General features: G+C 39.7%; 1 protein-coding gene across 2 annotated transcripts in view; it reads left to right on the top strand.

Annotated features, from left to right (window-relative positions):
• The window catches only part of ABCB11 (ATP binding cassette subfamily B member 11), a 61,987-nt gene extending 48,964 nt beyond the window's left edge, over nt 1-13,023 (top strand). For both annotated transcript variants that reach the window (XM_068686737.1, XM_068686736.1), the window contains exons 20-29: nt 692-853; nt 5,038-5,142; nt 5,240-5,401; nt 6,449-6,652; nt 8,134-8,375; nt 8,489-8,645; nt 9,644-9,841; nt 10,625-10,831; nt 11,660-11,806; nt 12,493-13,023. In XM_068686737.1, coding sequence (XP_068542838.1) covers nt 692-853; nt 5,038-5,142; nt 5,240-5,401; nt 6,449-6,652; nt 8,134-8,375; nt 8,489-8,645; nt 9,644-9,841; nt 10,625-10,831; nt 11,660-11,806; nt 12,493-12,693 — 1,785 coding nt within the window. In that variant the 3' untranslated portion in view covers nt 12,694-13,023. The remainder of the gene's footprint in view (nt 1-691; nt 854-5,037; nt 5,143-5,239; nt 5,402-6,448; nt 6,653-8,133; nt 8,376-8,488; nt 8,646-9,643; nt 9,842-10,624; nt 10,832-11,659; nt 11,807-12,492) is intronic.
• Nucleotides 13,024-13,119: the final 96 nt, after the last annotated feature.

The following is a 13,119-nucleotide window of genomic DNA, read 5'->3' as shown; positions in this document are numbered from 1 at the left end:
GCAGAAATACTGCACAAATCAAACTGCAGGGTAAGTTATAATTTGACGATCAATATTCTGCTGGTACTGGGAGTAATTATGGGAATTCTGTCCATAGTCTGACGATGTTTCACAAAAGGGAGGCATAATTAGCACGTATAAAGCTCGACTCTGGCTCTCACTCTTACGTCTCCATTTTAGTTATGTTGCACACCTATTAATTTGATGCAGAGTCTGATCAATGTGTTTACCCACAGTGCTGTAAAATCATATTTAAGAACGTTCCAGGAGAGACATAAAAAGCCCCTTGTGAGGAAGAAGCATAAGTTTTGGTATTGAGTACTGCATAATGCATCATCTGGAGACAGCAGACTGGGAACAGTCTGAGTTTCTGTAGCAGAAAGTCTGCTCCTAATTAACCTCTTAATTTGGAATTGGTAGAGCTACATAAGGCATGAATCTGTCTCTCTTTCTCCAGGGACAGTAGCAGTAGTCATTTGTGTAACCTTCCTGTGACTCCCTAGCCCTGCAAAGAGCTCCATGCAGCAGCCAAGGCCCATCATTGCCCCTTCCCATACAAAGCTAGAGCAGCTGTTTGGGACTTGGACATAGCCATTTAACTGACAATGTTAATGATATTTATCTTGCTGTCATAGGCAGAACATCACTGGGAGAATGTGTTTGTTTCATAAATCCAACCTGTTTTTTTCAGGAACCTGTTGTTGTGGAGGAAGACATCAAGCCTGTACCATTTACCAGGATTTTGAAATACAATGCCTCTGAATGGCCATACATGGTGCTGGGATCTCTGGGAGCAGCTGTGAATGGAGCAGTCAGTCCTCTCTACGCTTTGTTATTCAGTCAGATTCTTGGGGTAAGTAATGCTAACATTTTGAAGCGTATTTTAGCTCTTAAGCAGAAGGGAGCAAAGGAACCTGTGAAACAGTACTTGACATGTTTTGGGTGAGTCTTTAGATCTTGTCAAGCAAATGGGGTTAGGCTTCTTGCTTATAAACAATTATTCAGTAGGGATATTTATATCATTGTCATCATGCTATCATTTGAGCTCTTTGGTGGGGCAGGCTTATTAGCATTTGTCATGTGTGCTTCATTATCTCTCATGTTCACTTTCCAGGAGCTGTTGGTGGTGGGTTTCTGCACACGCACAGGGTTTATTTTAGGTGAGACAAGCTATACCTTGCATCCAGGTATGGTGAGGAGGGACACCTGCAGAAATCCCTCCATGCAGCATTTCATTCTGCAGCCTTGGTCAAGCCTTTAAGAAAGCTTTGGTCCCCCTAAATACTTCACATTTTTCTTCATATTTCATTACTGGAACATTCAGCTCCTTGCTGTCTGCTCCCTGCAGAATGCCCAGGGAGAGATAGATCATTGTAACAGGTTTCATACCTGCCAGCAGAAAGTAGACTTGCATCAACAAGTATGTAAGAAGCAGGAAAGAGGAATGTGTTTTTAAACCTTGTCATTCACTAAGGAATGTGTTACCAGCAAGCCTCACTTGAAACTTTTCAAGAGCTTGTGTCTGTTTCTTCCTTCAAACACTTGCTGGAATAGAAAGAGAGGATGCTTCCTCCTTTTGTAAAACAGTTTTTTGGGGAAAACATTTTCCAAGTTAGTTGGAAACTAGAGGGCTGCTGAAGGAATTCAGCATTGCTGTAACCAATGCCCAGGAAAGTGCCCTAAATTGTCAAGAATCAAGAGGATTTGTGTTGTTTCCTATTGAGTAAAGTAATGACAAATTCACTGGGAATAAAATGGAAATGCTAGTATGGTTTAGTGGTTCAGGTAACTATCAGAGAGAGGGTAAAACTTGCGTTGCAATCCCCATTTATTTGTTTAGGTCATGTTAGGTATCTGTACAAAGAACGCAGGATCTAAGGGGTAGACATGCTTCTAGAAACTGGAGGTTTCACTGTTGTTTTCTGTGGGGTGCGGTGGGGTAGGTGGGTGTTTTGGCTTTGGTGTTTCTCTCCAGGAAGTTGTTAAGGCTGTCCCTGGTGGTCCAGTTAGTGGCTCCTGGCCAATATGCTATAGCCTTTTAGCCTCAGGTCTGCTGTCTCCAAACACTTGTTAGTGTCTAGACCTCATGCCAAGGGCTGTGAATTTCACTAGGCAGCAGGTGAGGCACTGCTTTGTGTAGTCTGCAATGAATCTAACCTTTAACTCCTTCTGAGAGCTGGGTTTTCTAAACACTGGGAGGTCAGGGCCTCAAGTCATCCTTCAAGATGCTGAATGCCTTTACAGCCAAGGATGCATTCCTCCTCTTGAAGGTCTGAGTTCATGGAAAGAAAGAGGCTCCAAGAAAAAACAAGCCACAGCCAACATGAGCAAAGTCCAACATCTGTGTTTTATTATTCATACATTTAAGAAATTTCTGCCTGCTGCCAAGGAAGGCAGGCAGATGGAACATGCATCTGCTTTCCAAGCTGTTTGACTATCTGCAGTGATGTTGTGACAGACATGTAGGCTTGTACTCTGGGAGCAATACACTGGAGAAGTGAGGGGAAAAATCCCCACAGCTATAAAATCAGAGTAAATTTAGGAGAGTCTGCCTTGAAGGTGCTCAGAAATTAGTCCCCAAAAGTCAGTGAAGATCTGGATAACACTGGATATGTCTTTTTAGCTGTTCAGTTCAGATCAGAAGTGTACTTGTGAAACACGTTTCTCAGTTGTTTCTTCTTTCTGTGCTTTGGTTCCCATTGTGGAACTGTCTGAGTATGGGAAATCATGTGCTAGTGAAGCTCAGCTGGAAGGTGTGTTCCAACTGTTTGCAGTAAAGAGATCTCTTTCCAAACAATGTTATCCTGGAATGCTGCATTCAACTCTAAGGCCCCCAGCACAAGAAGGACATGGACATATTAGAACAAGTCCTGAGGAGGGCCACAAAGATGATCAGAGGGCTGCAGCAACTGTCCTCTGAAGGACTGGCCAAGGGAGTTGGGGTTGTTCAGCCTGGAGACCAGAAACAGTACCATAGGACTATAATTAATATCACATACACATTAACAAATGTATGCGATGATGAGTAGTTACTCTGCTGGTTATGTGTTACACTAACAATGTATGTGACATGACTGTTACAATGAAGTGCATTTTACCTTCCTGTCTAGATAGTGCATACCATGGTGATACTAACATACTGTTACAACAATACTCGAATCCAGAATTCTTGCAGGACACAGTTTATCTGTTCACAGTTCATCCATTCACCTTTGTTATTTTTCATTCGGTCCAATTGTTTTAACTAGAACATGTGATGGAAAGAAAACTATGCTGTATCTTTTCTAGATATGTAAGTTACAAAGACAGTTGAAAGTTGGTCACAACCTGTTCAATTCAGGATGAAACAGAAACTACTGAAGCTACCGTGGATTTCACTAAGGGGATAGGAAAAGCAGCAGACTATTTTGTTTTGTTCTTATTGTGAAGGATTAAATTAAGAGTTTTGCATCAAAGCATATCTGGTGACTTTCTTCAAACAAAGATTAGTCTGAGAAAGTAATATCCCTTGCTACTGAAAAGGAGTATCACAGCACGGCACTGGAGCAGACGTTAGCTTGCATTGCTAAGTGCTGTTTAGATATTATCATTCTGGATTTTGCAGGATTTATTTTGCTGCCAAGGTACTTATGTACAAAGTGGAATTCCCAATAGAGAACAGCTATTTCTTTTTCTCAAATTCAGGCTCTAATTCCTCACTGTTACTTTAATGTATGGATCACTTTGAACACTAAATAACTTGGGTTGACCTTTTAAGATAGGAATTAAGTTTATTTTTGTGGAAATTTTGTACGTTGCAGCTGTAATGAAAATTTCTTATTCTCTTTCTAATGTTAGCTACTAACCTAGAAGAGTTTAAGATAGTTTTGATCTAAGTAAAGCTCAAATGCACAATTTAACTACATAGAGAGCAGGCTGAGAAGTTGAGAGGTGAGGCAGTTTATCACAGTTCTTACCTGTGAAATCCAATTAGAATGAATTTAATATTAGCAGAGAAGTACAAACATAAACTGTGGCTTATACCTGTGAGTAGCAGTAGTTCAACAACTGCAGGTAAGTTAACTGAGCTACATATCAACAGATGTGAGTGTAAGTAATTGCTAAAAGATGGCTTCTTAGATTTGTACCACTACTTGAGCAGCAGCCAGTAACACCAGCTGTTGTTGAAGAAGACCAGATATAAATAACACCAGATAAAAGAAAAAATTAATGGAGGTTGCAGCTGCGCAGGATGGAGGGGCTGTACTTTAAGCTCTAATGCTTTTTCTTAAGTACTCAGCAATAAACACATATCCACAATCCTTCAGTAGAAGACAATAGGTTCCTCCTGAAGCCTGCTTACAGCAATTATAACAGCATTAGTGTTGTGCAAGTAGAGTCATCCTAAACTGTAATGACTTATGAGTTCTTCATTTCGTATGGCCTTGTAAGGTTCAAATTGTCATAGATTAGAGAGGTCAGGAAGATGCTGCAGTGTCGCTTTGTCCCTGCGTTATTTATTTTATTGCTGTTCTGGTTATCGGCCAATACTGGGGGGAGAAGGATGCGGTTGATAATTATAACTATGCACAGACAGCAAATAATCTCAGTCTATGTAGATGCTGAATATAATAAAATTGTTGATTAACAGTAGTATGCTGTACCCAGGCTTACCGTAGGGAAGTAAGTTGGCATTTACTAGAGGTGAGGGAGAGCCCTGTGTTACGGCTTTGGTTCTAGGCAGGGCTTCTGCATTTGACAATAAGTTGTGAATTAATGGTTCTGGAAACAGGGATGAACACACAGATGCTTCTCCTCCTGGAGACACACTTCTGCCCAAAGGCAGCAGAATAACATTTCCTGTTGTCCTCTCTCCTTCTGGACAGACTGAGCCAGAGAAGAGTAGTGTGCACCCAGGTTGCCTGTCCTTGAGCCGTAGAAGCCAGATGTGGTCCTGTCTCTTGGGCTCAGCTGGGGACTTCCTTTGGTGTTGTCCTTCCTTCTTTACCTGTACCTAAACTAACACTTCTAATATTATACCATGCATTTCTTTCAAAGACCTTCTCCATTCTTGATGAAGAAGAACAAAAAACACAGATCAATGGTGTCTGCCTGCTCTTTGTCTTGATTGGACTTCTTTCATTTTTTACACAGTTTTTACAGGTAATACCAGTGCAATGTAAGTAAATTTGTTTCTGATCTCTTACTCTGTGTGTATCTCTTCCTGTACAAAATTTTTGTTTATTGTCTTGAACTACAGGGATACACCTTCGCCAAGTCTGGTGAGCTGCTTACAAGACGCTTAAGGAAAATTGGTTTCCGGGCGATGCTAGGGCAAGACATTGGCTGGTTTGATGACCGGAGGAACAGCCCTGGTGCCCTGACCACAAGACTTGCAACAGATGCATCACAAGTCCAAGGGGTAAGACTTTAACACTGTTTTACTGTAGGCACAGATTATAGTATAGTTGTACTATAGGCCTATTTTGGCACATCATCACAGACATTAACTAGCATGCAAAAGGCAAAGTCAGTGTAGATCTGTTGCTGGTCAGCCAATTAAGCTTTTTCTGTTTATCATAGACTGTGAACTTGGAACAACTATCACTGTATTTAGCTAAAATTACAACTAGGATCACCATTTACATTGTTTGTGTCTGTATTACCAAAACAAAAACCACAAAAATCAATGAAATTAATACCAATTAAGTGGAACCAGGAGGAACATCCAAGAACTTTCATTGATTTTTTTTTTCTGAAGATGAATTAGCTTTTTGCCACAATGTTTGTGTGTTTATTTCAAAAATGTCAGATTCATATTTTAGCAACATTGACCAGTAATCATGTTTTTGAGTGTTTGGCATGGTATTGTTCTTGCTGTTTGTGACAGGTTTGATTTAAACTGACAGTCCAGTGGAAAACCATTTAACAATACTGGAAGGTGCACTAGCCAGGGATCCATGCAGCCCATTTCAGTGGGATTTACTATTTGGGAAAGTGAACCACTATCCCCATGTGCTGTGTTCCTTAGGGGATGAAGATTAAATCATGCTGAACTGTCAGCACACTACCTATCTGAACTGATCCTTTGTTAGACATTAAGTCAGACACCATTTTACTTGGCCCCAGTGCAAGTAATTTTCTTGAAATAAAGGAAACATACAGATGTTTCTGTTACAAATAATTGGCCTGATTCAGCATGACTGAAGATAGTGGATTTGTTTTTTTAAACTACTAATTCAGGACATTTTAAGAATTTAAAAGGCAAACGAGAGAAGTGGCTCCCAAACCCCCGTCAGCAGGAATTTCCATAGACTCAGAGAAACTATCTGCAAGCCTCTTCAGAGCATATTTTAATATGATTTACAGATTTTTAAAGTTTTATAGGAAGAATTATTTAAAGATTATTGAAGTTACTAATGGAACACAAGTCAATCGTATCTTTTTTTTTTTATTATTTTATTTGAAGGCAACTGGATCACAGATAGGAATGATCGTCAATTCCTTTACCAATATTGGGGTGGCCATCATTATTGCTTTCTACTTCAGCTGGAAACTGAGTTTAGTCATAATGTGTTTCCTGCCCTTTTTGGCCTTGTCTGGAGCTGTGCAGGCTAAAATGCTGACAGGATTTGCTGCTCAGGACAAGAAGGCTCTGGAAGCTACTGGACGGGTAAAGTTATTTAAAAACTGTATTTGCAACCAATTCTTATTTTGCAGTTGAAAAGCAGGGAATTTGAGACCATCAGCAATTCAAATGTAATGAAACTTACATTTTTTTGCAAATAAGTTGCAAAATTTCAGCTTGTAAAAATACTGAAATGCCACTGGGAACTCCCTAGCTACAAAAATATTTACTGTGTGTAATGTGGGCAGGCCTGCTGCCTTTGGAACACACAACTTCTTTTGAGTTGAGTTCAGGGCTGCTGAGTTCTGGCACATCACTCAGAGCCTGATCCCTTTTGAATATACCTAGTTCAACAGTGCAGAAACCAAACTGCATCATAAATACAGGGGAGTTAGAAGACAGGTGATGTGAGGAAGTGATCCATAGAGACTGCTAAACATGGAAGAGTCCAGTCTGAACAATCAAATTTACCGTACCTATCTGTACATTCACATTATGTGATAATGCAACAGATCTGACCCTTAAATTTGGCCAGAAAAAAATACCCTGAAATTGAATGGAATACTTTGTAATGATTTATAGTTGGATCTCTTTGTATGTTCTGAAAACAGCTATAAGCTGTTTACATAGGGAAGCGTCACACCCTGAAATGACTATCAAACTCCAGACAAACTATAGTGTTATTAAACCAACTTCCAAATAAAATTACTTGAGATAAGTACAGTGAAACTTGGCTCAAACTGTAAATTTACTCCTATAGATGAAACTGTAGTGCTGTTTTGGGGATAAAATCTCAAATTTTGACTGGAAACAAATATAATAGAAAACCTAAAATTAACTAGTAGTTAAGGCTCCAGAGAGGTTTCCAGCTTAGGGAAGGATCATGGGGATTATCTCAGTTTCCCATGTTACAAGAACTTGCTTACTTTTTGTCTATGTGCAAGGTAAAATCCTCATGTCACTGGTACTAGAGTCAAAATATCACCTTCCCTTTATAGGTTCCATCGCATCAGGCTTGTTTGGATGTAAGAGAAACAGTAAGGGTTGAGATGGAATGGAAAGACAGCACAATCAAGTGCTTTTAACTTATGAAACAGAAGTTGGGCATAGCGACCTGTCTACCTGTTTCCTTGATTACTGGTATAAGTAAATTAAGTAGCGTAATTGAAATATACATGCTTAATTAATAAATACATGTAATCAAGGAAATAATAGTGTTCATAAAACTTTTTTGTTGGATACATTTATTCTCACTACATAAAAAAAGTCACAAGTAGAGCACATACCTGATTTTGTAAGTGTACTTACAGTAACTTAGCTTTAATGGAGCAGAGCATTGCTACTGAGGATGGTAGTACAGATCTGGTTTATGTAAAGTTTCTCTTTAGGTTTCCAATATTTGGCCAGTCTGTATCGTATTTCAATAAGCTTATATATGATTAATGCCATGCATTTGTGAAAGAGCAGCACTACTTTTCTAAGTAAAAATTAGGAAATCGTACTCATAATTGTTTTTTCTCCTCCAGATTTCCAGTGAAGCCCTTTCTAACATCAGAACTGTAGCTGGGATAGGGAAAGAGAAAATGTTTATTGACACTTTTGAGAAGAACCTGGTTATGCCTTACAGAGCTGCAATCAAAAAAGCAAACGTTTATGGAATCTCCTTTGGCTTTGCCCAGAGCATAGTGTTCATTGCCAACTCCGTCTCTTACAGATACGGAGGGTTTCTGGTTGACACTGAAGGACTCCATTACAGCTTTGTCTTCAGGTAGGAGCGTGCCTGGAGCCAGACCCAGGCTCCTCTCCAGCTGTGCTGGTCTGGGTGGAGCACGCAGTTTCCCTACAGCTTCCCACAACTGATCGTGTTCCCCTTCCCTGCAGGGTGATCTCTGCTATTGTGACCAGTGGGACTGCTTTGGGAAGAGCTTCTTCCTACACCCCGAACTATGCCAAAGCCAAAACATCTGCTGCACGTTTTTTTCAACTAATTGATCGGGTTCCTGAAATCAGTGTTTACAGTGAAAAAGGGGAAAAATGGGTAAGAGTGGAAACAGATAAGTATATTGAGCTGAGCAACATCTCAAATTAAGCATTGAAGTTGCAGTAACAATTTAAAAAGCAATGAGGGTGGGGAAGTTGTTTGAAACAAATTCCTAATACAAATTCCGATTAAGAATTTGTTTGGGTAAATATTAGGAATTTGTTATTAGGAATTTGGAATTGTTATGAATAACTGTTAGGAATGTGTTTGGTAAAACTCCTGTAAATTAGAATAGGAGTAATTGGGATGACTCACAGAATAGCACACTTTTGCTTTCTGTTCCAAAGTTCACATATAAAACAAATTATAACTAACTTGTATATATTTTTTTAAAGTTTATATCAAAAACTTGAGGTTGCTTTTGAGAAGGAGAGTCATCTTGGAATGAGGCAAAATTAAAACGCTTTATTTTTGGTCAATGGAAAACTCAGACTCAGCAAATTCAAAAAACTATAACTTTTTCCAGAATTAAGTAATTTTTAAAGTAATTGTCACAAGTATATTAAATACTTTGCTCAGACCGTAAAAATAGGGTATCTTGATTCCTTTAAGAATTTAGTAAGTTTTCAATTCTGAGAAAGTTCGAAAACTGACCAGATTTCCTCTATGTTTTTAATCTTACAAAGTTCAGTTGATATTTTTAAAGCATTCTGCATAGATGTGTTTGCATGATCACCGAATATGTATTTAAACAGTATCTGTATTAAAATAACTAACTTACCAATTTGCCAGGTGATCCCACTTCCAATTGGTACCTCTGGCTGGTGTAGTACAGGGCCACATCAGTAGAGCAATAGTGTGACGACTACTGACCATCTGTAGAACAGCTACACCAGTAAATTTCTAATCCCTCTTTCTGGGCTAATTTCATAAGCACTAATATCAAATTTTAAATGACAGATGCAAGAATGGAATTAGAGGAAGAGTTATTTTGTACTTTATGACTCAGTTTCAAGCTTGAACTCATTGCAGTGTCTTTCTTATTTTTTCTCTAGGATGATTTCAAGGGAAGCATTGAATTTCTTAACTGTAAATTCACATACCCTTCTCGGCCCGATATTCAGGTCCTGAAAGGACTCTCTGTGGCTGTGAAGCCTGGCCAGACTTTGGCATTTGTTGGAAGTAGTGGCTGTGGAAAGAGCACCAGTGTCCAGCTTCTGGAGCGTTTCTATGACCCTGAGAAAGGAAGTGTGGTAAGCAAAGCAAGCATGATTTGTGTACTGTTGTTTCCAGCAATGCTACAAGGACTCCTCCAAACGTGTCCTACTGTGCAACCTCACTAAGGTAGTACGCATATGTAGTTGGGTTTTCATCTCCTCAGAAAAATGAAGACTGTTCAGACAACTCCCTAAGTATCAACTCCAATGTATTCAGGCAAAAGGAGACTACTGTAAACCTCAGTTGCTGTCTCACATTATGCAGGCCACAGGCATTCACTGCGGTAGCTCCTGTATGGAACACGTAATGTGTGGTTGACATTGTGGGCGCACAAGCAAGAATCAAGCCTGACTGAAGCAACAGAGAATCTGGAACATCACTAAATATATAGCCTCAGCGTGCAGCTTCTTTGTGGGTTGCATTTGTCTAGGTTTATCTTCCAGTTATTCAATTACTGATAGCTTAAAAAACCTTTATAACTTTTTCTTCTGTAAATACTTAATCATCCAGTCTGAGATCTTTGCAAAAAATTAAGTCTTGTGATCACTATGCCAGCAAAGCAACAAATCATGTGCCTAACCTTAAGCAATTAAATAATTTAGTTGGAGTTAAGATCAAGCAAATGGTTTAGTGTTTGGTTGGATCACAGACACAGAAACTATTCATCATACAAAAAGAAGCATAAGCAGATTCTTACTAAATTACAAATTATTAAAGTATAAGTAATATGGCTACATCATTTAGTTCTGCTGTAAACTATTTGGGCTTTGCAGATTGTTTTGGAATTACATTTCATGTTTTCTCCTTTTTCTTTCTAGTTAATAGATGGACATGACACCAAGAAAGTAAATGTACAGTTTCTTAGATCAAAAATTGGAGTGGTGTCCCAGGAGCCTGTGCTATTTGACTGCAGCATTGCTGATAATATTAAATATGGCAGTAACAGCAAAGACACAACGATGGAAAAAGTCATAGAAGCAGCCCAGAAAGCTCAGCTGCATGACTTTGTCATGTCACTTCCTGAAGTAAGTACAACTGATGTTTGGCTGTGGGTCTTGGACAGGCTGCTCAGCATTCACTGGAGGGAGGCTCACCAAAACCAGTTGCAGTTGCTGAAGTGAATTCTTTTTATCTTGCTTTTACAGCTAGACCAGTAGGAGCAAAGAAGCCTCCTTTTGTTCCTGAGAGCTTAGGTGTGAGCTGTCCCTGTGTTCTTACTCAAGAGGCAAATATTTACAAAACTGAAAATAACATGTATAATTCTGAGTTAGGAGAAAACGGAAGATTTTCTTGTCAACTGACAAGAAAGAAGAGGAAGCACAGTTCAGCAGTCAAAGCATTATACTGAGTCAGGAAATACAGTTCCTGTTCCCAGCTGTGGGAGTGTTGCCTTGCAATTAGAGCATGATGCCCTAAATCAGAATTTTTGAAACTGGCTGCTCACGTTCACTTAGGAAGTATTCAAATGCACAGAAATGATATAGACATAAATTGTAAGAATACAAAAGGTATGAATACAATTTAGGCACCCAAACAAAGCACTTGTCCAATGAGCCCTTCAATCACTTTTAGCCTCTTACCCAAATCTAGGTTGGGGGATCTTTTGCATCAGACAAATCAGCCATCATCTTACCATTAAATTTTCTTCCAGGTCTGTCAGCATACTGAAACACATGGTTCAAAGATGTCTCCCTGAACACTGTATTACTCCCAGAGTATTTTTGCCTTGCTGGGTTCTTTAAGGAGGAGACAGCAATGGTCAGAGCTCTTGCCTCTCCTGCTGCTCCTTCAGTTTGTGTACTTACATATTATTTACACCTAGATAAAAATCTCCCTTTTCATATGTTTTTCAGAAATATGAAACTAATGTTGGGGCACAAGGATCCCAGATGTCTCGTGGGCAAAAGCAACGCATCGCTATAGCGAGGGCCATCATACGAGATCCTAAAATTTTATTACTAGATGAAGCTACATCTGCCTTAGATACAGAAAGTGAAAAGGTAAATTTGCAGTGATCAGAAATAAGGCAAAATTAATGCAATGGCTTAGGCTGTACAGTACCTTTTTCTGTTCTTCAGAGACATCCTGCTGTACAAAAACCACATCACCGCAAAAGTATTCACCACTGTTAATTCAGCACTTATACCTTTAACGATCTTTTTGAAAGATCTAGAAGCATAGCCATAAACACAACAGCAAGCTACAGGGGCTGTTAAGACTGCTGATGAGAGGCAGCACTTTTAAAGTACTGTACATATTAATTCCCTGGATTTCAAAGCATTCAGTGGGAATCTTCAATAAATATAGCTTTTGCACAGAAAAAAAACAAACACTGTGGGGCCTAAGAGCTTGGGCAATAGTTTGCATGGCTTGGTTACACTCAGATTAGACAAATGTTAGAAATTTAGAAGCATATCCAGGCTGAGCTAACATTCAATGTGACAGCTGAAATACGCCTTCCTTACCGTTTAATTTCTACTCCTCGGTATACTTATCTGTCCCTTCTTTGTACTGCTACTAGATTAAGTTCATGACCCAGCTAAGCACACCAATAACATAACCTTCAATTTAGCTTTGTAGTCACTTGTACAAGTATTGCACAATATAGTTAATGAGTTTGAAGCAATCAGCCTTCTCCAGCTCTGAGCCCCAACCTGATTTGCCATTCCCACTTTGTTGCCTTCAGACTGTACAAGCCGCACTGGATAAGGCCAGAGAAGGGCGTACCTGCATCGTCATTGCTCACCGCTTGTCCACAATCCAGAATGCTGACATCATCGCCGTGATGTCGCAAGGAACCATCATCGAAAGGGGCACCCACGACGAACTGATGGCCATGGAAGGAGCGTATTATAAGCTTGTTACCACTGGAGCCCCGATTAGCTGAACTGCTGTGATACTAAGTTTCAGATTTTTTTTTTCTCTAAACAAATAGTCTGCAGGAGGTAGGCGTATGCAGGTACCCGTTCGTGCTTTGAGGACTACGCATAGGCTGATGCATGCAGGAAGCAGCTTAGCCCACTGCTAAGTGAAAAGGAAAGCAAGCCCAAAAATGAAAAGATCTTTGCTGAGCTGGGGAATTGCCACCAGCCCCAGTCAGACTGCACAGTCCTGTCCTTCCTCACAACTAGCAATCAAGGAAGACTCCAGTCTGGTGTTCTGGAAACTGCCACTTCTCTCTAGGTGAGCTGTATGAATAAAAAAACAATCCAAAGCATGATGTGGTATTATTGAAAGGTTCAAATATCTCCTGATGTTCGGTTCAAATATCTCCTGATGTTCGGCTCTGCAGAGGATTACAACAGCTACATGT

Source organism: Anas acuta, chromosome 6 (assembly GCF_963932015.1).
Source record: "Anas acuta chromosome 6, bAnaAcu1.1, whole genome shotgun sequence".
Classification (NCBI taxonomy): Eukaryota; Metazoa; Chordata; class Aves; order Anseriformes; family Anatidae; genus Anas; species Anas acuta.
The sequence above is the reverse complement of the archived record's forward strand: the minus strand, read 5'-3'. Positions and strand labels throughout refer to the sequence as shown.